Below are 14293 nucleotides of genomic sequence, written 5' to 3'. Positions count from 1 at the left end.
AGTCCTATACAGTAGGGGACGTCCCAAAGTTATCCCCAAGGGAGGGAGTGCTGTCGTGGCCTGCAAAACTAAACGTCCGAACTTAAGAGTCTCCGGACGCAAAGGTAGCAGACTTGTAAAATTTAGAACGTGTGGGCTGAGGACCACGTCGCCGCTCTGCAAAGTTGAGTAGCAGAAGCACCTCTGGCAGCCGCCCATGAGGTACCCACTGATCGGGTGGTAGGAGCACCCGTCCGAACCGGAACCTGTTTTCCACAGAAAATATAAACTTGTCGAATGGCAAGCAGAATCCATCTAGACAAATACTGCTTATCTGCTGGCCAACCCTTCATTGGCCCATCATAAAGAACAAACCAATGGGCCAACTTTCTGAAGGACGGCGTAACTTGCCTGTATACCCGTAAATCTCGGGCAACATCCAAAAGACACTTCCCCATCTGCAAGACCCTGGAAAGATGGGACCACAATTGGCTGGTTTACATGAAACCACGGAGTTCTGCACTATCCGCATGAAAAATGAAAAAAAAAAAAAAAACACTCTTACAGGATAAGGCTCCCAAGCCAGCAACCCGCCTGGCCGGCGCCAAGGCAAGCAAAAATATGACCTTCCAAGAGATTTTTTTTTTAAAGTTGGTGAACTCAAAAATTCCAACACTACATTTAAGTCCCATGGTGCAGCGGGGGGACGAAAAGGGGGTTGGATCCTCAGAACTCCCTGTAAAAAGGTTTGAACCTCTGGCCAGGATGCTAACCACTGTTGAAATAGGATGGAGAGAGCCAAAATTTGAACCTTCAGAGAGCCTTAGAACGACCTAAAGAAAAAGTAGAAGTCTGGATAAGTGGAAGTTCGTGGAATCCCACCCACGTTCTGGACACCAGTCCATGTATCTTTCCAAATCCCGTAGTAGAGCCTGGCTCTGACCGGCGTCTTAGTGGTAATCATCGTAGAACTGACCGTTCTTGGTATCCGTCCGTTTCGTAAGGTCCGAGTTTCAATAACCACGCCGTTAAACGTAGGTCTGTGTTGGAACGGTCCCAGAGATAGCAGGTCCTCTCTCTGAGGTAACCGCCAAGGATCTTCCGCAAGTAACCCACACAGGTCTGAGAACCAACTCCTGTGGGTCCAACCTGGTGCGATAAGAATCGCCCACACTTGTTCTTGTTTCAACCTTTTCCCAAACCCTGGGTATGAGTGGGAAAGGTGGAAAAACGTAAACCCTCCTGTAACACCAAGGAAGTGTTAATGCGTCCACTCCTTCTGCTGCTGGATCTCTTGTCCTGGACACATATCTGGGCAGTTGATGGTTTTGCCGAGACGCCCCAGTCGACTTGAGGGAGACCCTATCTCCTCACCAACATATCGCAAGTCCGTGGATGAAGGCACCACTCCCCCGGACGCATGTCCTGGCGACTGAGATAATCTGCTTCCCAGTGTTCCACACCTGGGATGAACACTGCCGAGAGGATGAGTTTTCGCCTTTTTGCCCACAACAAGATCCTTGCGGCTTCTTTTAACGCCATCCTGCTCCTAGTTCCTCCCTGACCTTTCATGTATGCCGTCGTCGTGATATTGTACGAGTGCATCTTTATGTGTTGACCCATGACTAGGTCTTCGGCTAAGAGAAGCGCATTGTAAACTGTTCTTAGTACTAGAATGTTTATGGGTAGGCTGCTCACCAGTATTGTCCATCTGCCCTGAAACTGATGTTCCGCCAAGACGGCACCCCAACCTCTGAGACCGGCGTCCGTTGTCAGGATGCCCCAATCCCAAATGCTGAATCTCTTGCCTGCTGCGAGATTTCTGTGCAACGACCATCAAATCAAGGAGGTTCGTATGTGCGGTGGAGGTCAGATTCTTCGATGTAGAAGCCAGTGTGACCCTGCTCCCTGAGCAATGAGGTTTGACTGGTCTGGTCGGGGATGAAGTCTGCCGTAGTGTAGAGCTTCGAAAGACGCTACCATCTTCCCGAGAAGTTGCCCACAGAGGGCCGTTCGTGACCTCAGTACCCGAGCCAGTAATCTCTGTAGGCCCTGGACCTTGTTCTCTGGTAGGAAAACTCTCATAAGACCGAGGAATTGAATCCGTTGAGTTGGCATGAGGTTGGATTTCTGGAAATTCACAAGTCACCCATGTTGAATGAGAAATTGATGAGATGCCTGAACATCCTTGATCAACTGTTCCCGAGAGTATGTCTCGATCCGTGGATCGTCAAGACAAGATATAAAGGTGACCCCTAAAAGTCACAATCCTGCAACCATGATTGCCATGATCTTCGTAAGGATTCCTGGGTCTGATGATAGACCGGACGGCAAGGCCCTTGAATTGGTAGTGATCCATCACCAGTGCGAACCCTAAGTAAGCCTGGTGAGGAGTCCCGATTGGGATATGCAGATCTGTATCCTTTAAGTACATGGATACCATGAACTCGCCTGTTTCTAAGTCTGCAACGACCGACTGGATTGATTCCATCTTGAATTTGTAGACCCTTAGAACCTGGTTTAAAATCTTGAAAGTGAGTATCGGTCTGACCGTCCTGTATGGCTTTGGCACGACAAAAAGATTGGGATAGAAACCCGTACCTTTCCGAGATTCGGGAATTGGAATAATGACCTCTGACCGCAGCAATTTTTGAATTGCTGTCAATAATGCCTCTGCTTTCTGAGGGCACCGAGGAAATTTCTTTGTAAAAAAACCTGACTGTGAGGCCTCTGTTGAAAACCTAGTTTGTACCCTTTATCCAAAGTTCTGGTGGGGTTTTGGTCCAGATGTCCCGGAAACCTTCCAGACGTGCGCCCCCGAAGGGGGACCCCAGGTGAGCTGGGAGGCCGTCTCGTCCCTGTCTTGTCAGCAGGTTTTTCCTGCTTTCTGGTTGTTGTCTGTGAGCGGCCTCTACCTCTGCCTCCAAGGGCTTGTGAACCGAAACCTCTTGTTTGGGCTCGAAAGGACTAACATAAATGAATTATCATTTGTCCCGAATAACCTCTCCTAACCTGTGGAGTGGTTCTCGTAAAAGAAGTAGGTAGGAAAGTGGACTTCCCTGCCGTAGCTTGTGAAATTCCCTTGTCCAACTATGTACTGAAAAGCAGTTCACCCCCAAAGGGGATGGATTCCACCGCCTTCTGACATTCTCTGAGCCATAAAATCCTTTAGGTAATATGGCCGATGCGGAGATGCGCGATGCCATTCTGCTAATATACTGTGAGGCTTGACACAAATACGAGCTGGATTCTCTAAAGTGTTCCGCCAGTTGGGTATTTCGTCCAAGCTATTGTCCTCCTCAATAGCCTCAACAATACGTCCCGACCATGGTGGTCATTCAGAGTTGTTCGCTCGTTATTTTTTTCTCGCAATGGAGCGATTAGTCGCTAATGCGCAAGCGCAATGTCCGCAGTGCGAATGCGCCAAGTAAATTTGCTATGCAGTTAGGTATTTTACTCACGGCATTACAAGGTTTTTTCTTCGTTCTGGTGATCGTAATGTGATTGACAGGAAGTGGGTGTTTCTGGGCGGAAACTGGCCGTTTTATGGGTGTGTGTGAAAAAACGCTACTGTTTCTGGGAAAAACGCGGGAGTGGACGGAGAAACGGGGGAGTGTCTGGGCGAACGCTGGGTGTGTTTGTGACGTCAAACCAGGAACGACAAGCACTGAACTGATCGCACTGGGAGAGTAAGTCTCGAGCTACTCAGAAACTGCACAGAGAAGTCTTTTCGCAATATTGCGAATCTTTCGTTCGCAATTTTAATAAGCTAAGATTCACTCCCAGTAGGCGGAAGCTTAGCGTGTGCAAAGCTGCTAAAAGCAGCTTGCGAGCAAACAACTCGGAATGAGGGCACATGCTCCCATGGCCTTTGCTGCACCAGCTGCTACAAAAAATTGACTTTAAGGCTGAGTCAACCTTACGATCCGAGCCATCCTTAAAAGCTGTTACATTAGGTATCGGTAAGATTGTCCTCTTTGACAAACTGCCTAAGGAAGCATACACTACTGGTTTATCAGGTTGCTTCCAAGCCTCCTCCATTTGAGATCGGAGAGACTTAGGAATGGGAAACACAGTCGAACGCGGTTCTTTTGGGATTCGAATAATTCGAAATTCTCTGGCTCCTTAACTTTTTCAACTTTAAAGTTTAGGATCACCGTTACCACGTCAATTAAGGAATCTAGGTCCGAGATTGCCGTGTCTTCTTCCTGAAAATCAGCGTTTAGGTTTGATTCAATTATCTGTATCAATAATAAGACCTTCCTCCCTCTGAAACTAGTACAATAGGAAAAGGTCTTTTAACCGTCTGCTTGTGCGGGCGGTATTTACTTGATGAGGATGCTTTCATCGTTTTTAAGAATCTCGCAGCCCTTTCCTATTGCTGCATGCGTGATTCCGCCATCTACTTGGAGATTCTATCTGCCAAGTCCTTTTGCCATGACCTATGCGGAGCACTGCTCCCAGGTGTAGTGTCCTTGTCTAATCAGGAATCGCACACTCCGGATCTGCCATATAAACATAATGCTTAAGACATGTTGGTTAAAACCCCTTACCAGGGTATTTCACAGCGCTTTCACCCTTTTAACTAGGAAGAGAAAGGCTGTGAGCAATGATGGAAGCAAGGCTATCGGATCCGGCTGGAATTACTGTTCTCTTCTTTACATAGAATCCAGAACAGAACAAATTTATATATATATATATAAATGGAAAATAAAAAATATTAAAACCAGCAGCCGACATGCAACCTCCACCCTTAACTGTAACTCAGCTACGATGGTAGAGTTGGTATCCGCTTGCTTCGTTGTATTTCCTTCAGGATCTTTATAATAGAAGTCCTTTGAAAATATAAATAGTATATAGGATTATTTTGTACAGGAGATCCTCACATTTCTGAATATACTTTTTCACCAGTAGAGGGAGCTATTGCTACATAAAACATCCCTCTTGATATCTATACGGGGAGGGGGGCTATCCCTTCCCCGTAAATGGCGCCAGTTAGGGATAATTAAGATGGTCATATATAAAAACCCTTTTAGTCACTGTTTTAAACAATATGGGGAGGCGCACTATTGTGCTGAGCGGCCTCTTCCCCACACGCGGCTGAAAGCTCTCCTCAGAAGAGTCTTTGGTGTGTGCGCGTGCGCGCTACGGGACCGTTTCTCACTAAGTCCCGTAGCGGTGCTATACAGCGTCTCCCCGCACGCGGCTCTCCCTCTGGCCCCTGGTGATGCCCTCTACGGGACCCTTCTTACGAAGTCCCGTAGCGGCACTATACTGTGTCTCCCCGCACTCTGGCCCCTGGTGATGCACGCTACGGGAACCTTCTTACCAAGTCCCGTAGCGGCACTATACAGTGTCTCCCCGCACTCTGGCCCCTGGTGATGCACGCTACGGGACCCTTCTTACCAAGTCCCGTAGCGGCGCTATACAGCGTCTCCCCGTACGCGGCTCTCTCTCTCCCCCCTGGTGATGCACGATACGGGACCCTTCTTACTAAGTCCCGTAGCGGCGCTAAGCAGTGTAGCGCTTCTCAGCGGTAATGGGCGGTTACTGTTCCCCCCTACCCCCGGCGCGCTCTCCAGCCCCGCGCTACACCCTGGTGACCGCTGGCTGTATGGGAAATTATGGCAGGGGATAAAGCATAAAATAAATAAAACAAAGTCTAACATGGCCCCTATTGTCGAGACCAGTACTCACTGTGCCTTGTAAGAGGATCTCCTGTGGAGAGATGCAGGTCCCTTCAATAGGGATCTTTGTCTCTCCAATATACATAGGCTTTGTCTCCCTTTTATTAGGTGGACGCAGCACATTGTCATAGTTTTAGTCAGGAGCTCTGTGCTCCACGTGCTGTACCTCCAGCACAATTTTCAAAACTGAGGGAGGAGGGATGTGAAGGGGGAGGAGCCGGCTGTGCAGACAATGCTAATTTTAGATTGTGCCACACCTCCGGTTGCAAGCTTCACACCCCTACTGTATAGGACTCAAGTGTCCCCTAGTGGATGAAAGAGAAATTATATTGTGTCTATGTAATAGTATATGTGCGTCTATGTAACTCTTTATATATGTGTCTGTAACCATATGCAGAGTGGACGGGCGTGTGGGCAGGTAGCTCTGTATTGGGCTGCAGCACTCTCTGAATTATATGGTGGGCACTGCAACACTCTTTGCATGACATGGCGGACACTGCGACACTCTGCATTATATGGTGGTCACTGTGAAACTCTGAATTATATAATATGCACTGCAATGCTCTGAATTTTATGGTGGGTACTGATGGTCTCTATATTATATGACAGTAACTGCAATGTTCTTCGTATTGTCTGGAGGTCACAAAAATGCTTTTAGCATTGTCTGGCAGTCACAAACTTACTCTCCGTATTCTGGTGGTCACAAAATTGCTGTCAATATTGTCTGGCGGTCACTAAAATGCCCCCTGTATTGTCTGACGATCACAAAGATTGCAGAAGTAATTAGTGATTTTTATGTTACTGCACATTCAGCATTGGCAGAGTTTTCACTATGTGGGGTAAATTTAGTGGGAGTTTTTTTTTAGAACTGGTGATGTTGCCCATGGCAACCAATCAAATTCAATCTATTATGTTCTAGAAGCAGTAGAATCTGATTGGTTTGCTTAAACACACGTTCTAAAAAACTCCCACCTTAGTAAAATTACCCCTGTGATTGCATAAAATTTGCAGTCCAAAATCTCATGGATCTACATTCATGGGCGAAAGTGACCGATAACAGGTTAGTGGAAATGGGCTGTAAATAGATGGTGAGTACCAGTTGCATGATATAACTCATTTTCATACAACGTGGGCATGTCACTTGTTTTACATGTTGGCATGGGTGGAGGGCGCAACATTTATCTTGCCTCCGGGTGACTGGGATGAGGTTACGTCACTGAGTCAACGTACTAACAATGAGGCAGATTTATTAACCCCTTCATTTGAGAAATGTATCCCTGTTATCAATTATGATGCGTGGATATGCCACAGAATCCTTCTGGCCGATATGGCCGAAACCGAAATGCGTGACGCTATTCTGCTAGCATCCTTCGTAGCCTTCGTAGCCTTGCAAATGTATGTGGCCGACTCATGGATATGCTACGCTAGTCGAACTATTTCTTCCTGGCTGTTATCTTCCGCTACTGCCTGAACAATTTGACCATCCCATGCAACAATATATACATTATGGTAAGAACTTACCGTTGATAATGGTATTTCTCCTAAGTCCACAGGATCCACAGGATAACATTGGGATATGACGACGCGACAGCGGATTTGCACCAAATAGTCTAAGCTTTTTGGCCTCCCAGAATGCAACGGGCCAGTCCATATATCCCCGCCTCCTGGCTCAGGCAAATCAGTTGTTTTTCCAAAGCTCAAGGCAGGAGCATCAGAAAGAGCCCTAATCAGGCGAGAAGAACACACATGCACACCCTTCCGTACAAGAAGGAAGAGGTTAGTGAGTAAAAAGATCCTCAAATCAAGTGCGTCAGGGTGAGATCCCTGTGGACTTAGGAGAAATACTGTTATCAACAGTAAGTTCTTACCATAACGTATATTTCTCCGGCAGGGTCCACAGGTTATCCACAGGATAACATTGGGATGTACCAAAGCAAGTTAGTGGTGGGGATGCCCCCGATTGGACAGGAGAATCCTTTGCCCGAATTCAGCGTCCTGAGAGGCAAAGGTATCAACGGCATAATGTCTCATGAATGTGTTAATGGAAGACCATGTGGCTGTCTTACATGTCTGTTCTGCTGATGCACCACGTTGTGCTGCCCATGATGGACCTACCTTACGAGTAGAGCGAGCAGAGACATTAGCCGGAACAGGGAGATCACCTTGAGAATATGCTTCCGAAATCGTCATCCAAAGCCACCTCGCCAGTGTCTGCTCATCAGCAGGCCATCCTCTCTTGTGAAATCCGTAGAGAATCTGTCTTTCTGATAGCACTGGTACAATCTACGTAGATCCTTAAGGCACGTACTACGTCCAACTACGTCTAAAGATGAGTTGTGGGCTCTGACATGTTCCTTTTGGCACTAATGTTATAATCAGTCATAGGGCCAGATTCAAATGTTCCATCCCCCTCCCGCCCGCGGTATTCTAATGTTACTGCCAATGGGCGCGACACCTTAATTTCAGCTCACTACCCCCGAAAGGTAGCAATGCGTGTAAAGAGACCCATTTGAGCGCACAAACGGGTCTCGTCACAATCGCACCCATTACTTTAGTCGGGTTTAAGCGCTTGACGCGCCTAAAGCAGACTGTAATGAACACATTAACGGGGGAACATTTGAAGATCGCCCCTCTATCTCCCATCACTTTAGATGGGAGAAAGCAGCTGCGATACGATTTTAATCCAGCCCATTGACGGAATGTAGTCTGTCTGTTACTCTGCACAAGACTTTCTCTAACGTCCTAAGTGGATGCTGGGACTCCATAAGGACCATGGGGAATAGCGGCTCCGCAGGAGACAGGGCACAAAATAAAAAAGCTTGAGATATCAGGTGGTGTGCACTGGCTCCTCCCCCTATGACCCTCCTCCAAGCCAGTTAGATTTTTGTGCCCGGCCGAGAAGGGTGCAAACTAGGTAGCTCTCCAGAGCTGCTTAGAATAAAAGTTTAGTTAGGTTTTTTTATTTTCAGTGAGTCCTGCTGGCAACAGGCTCACTGCATCGTGGGACTAAGGGGAGAAGAAGCGAACTCACCTGAGTGCAGAGTGGATTGGGCTTCTTAGGCTACTGGACGTTAGCTCCAGAGGGACGATCACAGGTTCAGCCTGGATGGGTCACCGGAGCCGCGCCGCCGTTTCCCTTACAGAGCAAGAAGAGACGAAGGTCCGGTGAAAGCGGCGGCAGAAGACATCCTGTCTTCAAGACTAAGGTAGCGCACAGCACCGCAGCTGTGCGCCATTGCTCTCAGCACACTTCACACTCCGGTCACTGAGGGTGCAGGGCGCTGGGGGGGAGCGCCCTGAGACGCAATATAACACACATATACCTTAGCTGGCAAAAGGAATACATCACATATAGCTCCAGGGCTATATGGATGTATTTTTTCCCCTGCCATTTTACACAAAAAAGCGGGAGTTAAGGACGTCGTGAAGGGGCGGGGCCTATCTCCTCAGCACACTGGCGCCATTATTCCCTCACAGCTCCGCTGGAAGGACGGCTCCCTGATTCTCCCCTGCAGTACTGCATCTGATTCAGGGTAAAAAAGAGAAGGGGGGGCATTTTGGCAGCAAATAACTAGATTAACAGCAGCTATAAGGGATTAACACTTATATAAGGTTGTCCCTGTATATATATAGCGCTGGGTGTGTGCTGGCAGACTCTCCCTCTGTCTCTCCAAAGGGCTAAGTAGGGTCCTGTCCTCTATCAGAGCATTCCCGGTGTGTGTGCTGTGTGTCGGTACGCGTGTGTCGACATGTATGAGGAGGAAAATGAGGTGGAGGCGGAGCAGTTGCCTGTGTTAGTGATGTCACCCCCTAGGGAGTCGACACCTGACTGGATGATTGTGTTTAAGCAATTAAGTGATAATGTCAGCAATTTACAAAAAACTGTTGACGACATGAGAAAGCCGGCAAATCAATTAGTGCCTGTTCAGGCGTCTCAGACACCCTCAGGGGCCCTAAAACGGCCGCTACCTCAGTGGGTCGACACGGATCCAGATACAGATACTGAATCTAGTGTCGACGGTGACGAGACAAACGTAATGTCCAGTAGGGCCACACGTTACATGATCACGGCAATGAAAGAGGCATTGAACCTTTCTGACACTACAAATACCTCAAAGGCGGGTATTATGTGGGGTGTGAAAAAACTGCCAATAGTTTTTCCTGAGTCTGAGGAAATAAATGAGGTGTGTGATAAAGCGTGGGTTTCCCCCGATAAAAAACAGCTAATTTCTAATAAGTTATTAGCACTATACCCTTTCCCGCCAGAGGTTAGGGCACGGTGGGAAACACCCCCTAGGGTAGATAAGGCGCTCACACGTTTATCTAAACAAGTAGCGTTACCGTCCCCTGATACGGCCACCCTCAAAGAACCAGCTGATAGGAGGCTGGAAAATATCCTGAAAAGTATATACACACATACTGGTGTTATACTGCGACCAGCAATCGCATCAGCCTGGATGTGCAGTGCTGGAGTCGCATGGGCGGATTCCCTGACTGAGAATATTGATACCCTGGATAGGGACAATATTCTGTTAACTATAGAACATTTAAAGGATGCATTGCTATATATGCGTGATGCGCAGAGGGATATTTGTACCCTGGCATCAAGAGTAAGCGCAATGTCCATCTCTGCCAGAAGAGCATTATGGACCAGACAGTGGTCAGGGGACGCAGATTCCAAACGGCACATGGAAGTATTGCCGTATAAGGGGGAGGAGTTATTTGGGGCTGGTCTAACAGACCTGGTGGCCACGGCAACGGCTGGAAAATCCACCTTTTTACCCCAGGTTACTTCACATCAACAGAAAAAGACACAGTCTTTTCAAACTCAGTCCTTTCGTTCCCATAAGTACAAGCGAGCAAAAGGTCACTCTTTTCTGCCCAAGGGCAGAGGAAGAGGAAAAAGGCAGCACCATGCAGCCGCTTCCCAGGAGCAGAAGCCCTCCCCTGCTTCTGACAAGTCTTCAGCATGACGCTGGGGCTTTACAAGCAGACTCAGACACGGTGGGGGCCCGTCTCAAGAATTTCAACGCGCAGTGGGCTCACTCGCAAGTGGATCCCTGGATTCTACAGGTAGTATCACAGGGGTACAAACTGGAATTCGAGGCGTTTCCTCCTCATCGGTTCCTGAAGTCTGCTTTACCAAAGTCTCCCTCCGACAGGGAGGCAGTTCTGGAAGCCATTCACAAGCTGTACTCCCAGCAGGTGATAATCAAGGTACCCCTCTTACAACAGGGGAAGGGGTATTATTCCACACTATTTGTGGTACCGAAGCCGGACGGCTCGGTGAGACCAATATTAAATCTAAAATCTTTGAACACTTACATAAAAAGGTTCAAATTCAAGATGGAGTCACTCAGAGCGGTGATAGCGAACCTGGAAGAGGGGGACTATATGGTGTCGCTTGACATCAAGGATGCTTATCTCCACGTCCCAATATATCCTTCTCACCAAGGGTACCTCAGGTTTGTAGTACAAAACTGTCATTATCAGTTTCAGACGCTGCCGTTTGGATTGTCCACGGCGCCTCGGGTCTTTATCAAGGTAATGGCCGAAATGATGATTCTTCTACGAAGAAAAGGCATCTTAATTATCCCTTACTTGGACGATCTCCTGATAAGGGCAAGAACCAAGGAACAGTTAGAAGTCGGAGTGGCACTATCTCAGGTAGTGCTAAGTCAGCACGGATGGATTCTAAATATTCCAAAATCGCAGCTGATTCCAACGACACGTCTACTGTTCTTAGGAATGATTCTGGACACAGTCCAGAAGAAGGTGTTTCTCCCGGAGGAGAAGGCCAGGGAGTTATCCGAGCTAGTCAGGAACCTCCTAAAATCAGGACAGGTCTCAGTGCATCAGTGCACAAGGGTCCTGGGAAAAATGGTGGTTTCTTACGAAGCGATTCCATTCGGAAGATTCCATGCAAGAACTTTTCAGTGGGATCTACTGGGAAAATGGTCCGGGTCGCATCTTCAGATGCATCAACGGATAACCCTGTCGCCTAGGACAAGGGTGTCTCTCCTGTGGTGGCTTCAGAGGGCTCATCTACTAGAGGGCCGCAGATTTGGCATTCAGGATTGGATCCTGGTAACCACGGATGCCAGCCTGAGAGGCTGGGGAGCAGTCACACAGGGAAGGAATTTCCAGGGCTTGTGGTCAAGCATGGAAACATCTCTTCATATAAAGAAACTGCAAGGATTCTTCGCTGGGCGGAAAATCATGTGATAGCACTGTCAGCAGTGTTCATTCCGGGAGTGGACAACTGGGAAGCAGACTTCCTCAGCAGACACGACCTTCACCCGGGAGAGTGGGGACTTCACCCAGAAGTCTTCCACCAAATTGTAAACCGTTGGGAAAGACCAAAGGTGGACATGATGGCGTCACGTCTAAACAAAAAACTGGACAGATATTGCGCCAGGTCAAGGGACCCTCAGGCAATAGCAGTGGACGCTCTGGTAACGCCGTGGGTGTACCAGTCAGTGTATGTATTCCCTCCTCTGCCCCTCATACCGAAAGTATTGAGAATCATAAGAAGGAGAGGAGTAAGAACTATACTCGTGGTTCCGGATTGGCCAAGAAGGTCTTGGTACCCGGAACTTCAAGAGATGCTCACGGACGAACCGTGGCCTCTACCTCTAAGACAGGACCTGCTACTGCAGGGGCCTTGTCTGTTCCAAGACTTACCGCGGCTGCGTTTGACGGCATGGCGGTTGAACGCCGGATCCTGAAGGACAAGGGCATTCCAGAAGAAGTCATCCCTACTCTGGTAAAAGCCAGAAAGGGAGTAACCGCAAAACATTATCACCGCATTTGGCGTAAATATGTTGCGTGGTGTGAGGCCAAGAAGGCCCCTACACAGGAATTTCAACTGGGTCGTTTCTTGCATTTCCTGCAAACAGGACTGTCTATGGGCCTAAAATTAGGGTCCATTAAGGTTCAAATTTCGGCCCTGTCGATATTCTTCCAGAAAGAACTGGCTTCAGTACCTGAAGTTCAGACATTTGTGAAAGGGGTGCTGCACATACAGCCTCCTTTTGTGCCTCCAGTGGCACCTTGGGATCTCAATGTTGTGTTGAGATTTCTAAAATCACACTGGTTTGAACCATTGTCTACGGTAGATTTAAAATATCTCACGTGGAAGGTGTCGATGCTGTTGGCCTTGGCTTCAGCTAGGCGTGTGTCAGAATTGGCGGCTTTATCATGTAAAAGCCCTTACCTAAATTTTCATTCTGACAGGGCGGAATTGAGGACTCGTCCTCAATTTCTACCTAAGGTGGTTTCTGCATTTCACATGAACCAACCTATTGTGGTACCTGCGGCTACTAGGGACTTAGAGGACTCTAAGTTGCTGGACGTTGTCAGGGCCTTGAAAATATATGTTTCCAGGACGGCTGGAGTCAGGAAAACTGACTCGCTGTTTATCCTGTATGCACCCAACAAGCTGGGTGCTCCTGCTTCAAAGCAGACGATTGCTCTTTGGATTTGTAGTACAATTCAGCTTGCACATTCCGTGGCAGGATTGCCACAGCCAAAATCAGTAAAAGCCCATTCCACAAGGAAAGTGGGCTCATCTTGGGCGGCTGCCCGAGGGGTCTCGGCTTTACAACTTTGCCGAGCAGCTACTTGGTCAGGGGCAAACACGTTTGCTAAATTCTACAAATTTGATACCCTGGCTGAGGAGGACCTGGAGTTCTCTCATTCGGTGCTGCAGAGTCATCCGCACTCTCCCGCCCGTTTGGGAGCTTTGGTATAATCCCCATGGTCCTTACGGAGTCCCAGCATCCACTTAGGACGTTAGAGAAAATAAGATTTTACTTACCGATAAATCTATTTCTCGTAGTCCGTAGTGGATGCTGGGCGCCCATCCCTAGTGCGGATTGTCTGCAATACTTGTATATAGTTATTGTTACAAAAAATTCGGGTTATTATTGTTGAGCCATCTTTTCAGAGGCTCCTTTAAAATTATCATACTGTTAACTGGGTTCAGATCACGAGTTGTACGGTGTGATTGGTGTGGCTGGTATGAGTCTTACCCGGGATTCAATATCCTTCCTTATTATGTACGCTCGTCCGGGCACAGTATCCTAACTGGCTTGGAGGAGGGTCATAGGGGGAGGAGCCAGTGCACACCACCTGATATCTCAAGCTTTTATTTTGTGCCCTGTCTCCTGCGGAGCCGCTATTCCCCATGGTCCTTACGGAGTCCCAGCATCCACTACGGACTACGAGAAATAGATTTATCGGTAAGTAAAATCTTATTTTTTAGCCTAGAATGCTGGCCCCATATATCTCTCTGAAACTGTGCTGCGCTTTTTCATGTTGAATGGTTAATTTACTATGTTTATATCACAAACAATTAGAAATCACATAAGTGTACATGGGCCAAATCTGGGACATAAGGCTGCCACTCACCTGTTGCTTCATGTATTGCTCCATGATATGTAAGAGTGATGGGACCTTCTGTAGACAGCTCCAGACTTTGGCTCAATTTGACTGGTCTAGTTGCCATTTTGTTTTCAAATTCACAACCAGCAGCTTGTAACTCACCAACAAGGCCGCAATCTTTGACAGGGCCACAGATATTTAACTATTAAATAATAAAAAGGGAAATGTATAAAATACCAAAA

General features: G+C 47.7%; 1 protein-coding gene across 1 annotated transcript in view; it reads right to left on the bottom strand.

Moving 5' to 3' along the window:
- Positions 1 to 14293, bottom strand: part of IGF2R (insulin like growth factor 2 receptor) — a 490127-nt gene that overhangs the window by 247524 nt on the left and 228310 nt on the right. The window contains exon 22 of the mRNA XM_063917832.1: positions 14079 to 14253. Coding sequence (XP_063773902.1) covers positions 14079 to 14253 — 175 coding nt within the window. The remainder of the gene's footprint in view (positions 1 to 14078; positions 14254 to 14293) is intronic.

Source organism: Pseudophryne corroboree, chromosome 4 (assembly GCF_028390025.1).
Source record: "Pseudophryne corroboree isolate aPseCor3 chromosome 4, aPseCor3.hap2, whole genome shotgun sequence".
Lineage (NCBI taxonomy): Eukaryota > Metazoa > Chordata > Amphibia > Anura > Myobatrachidae > Pseudophryne > Pseudophryne corroboree.
Note: the sequence above shows the minus strand (reverse complement) of the source record. Positions and strands in the feature narration are given on the sequence as shown.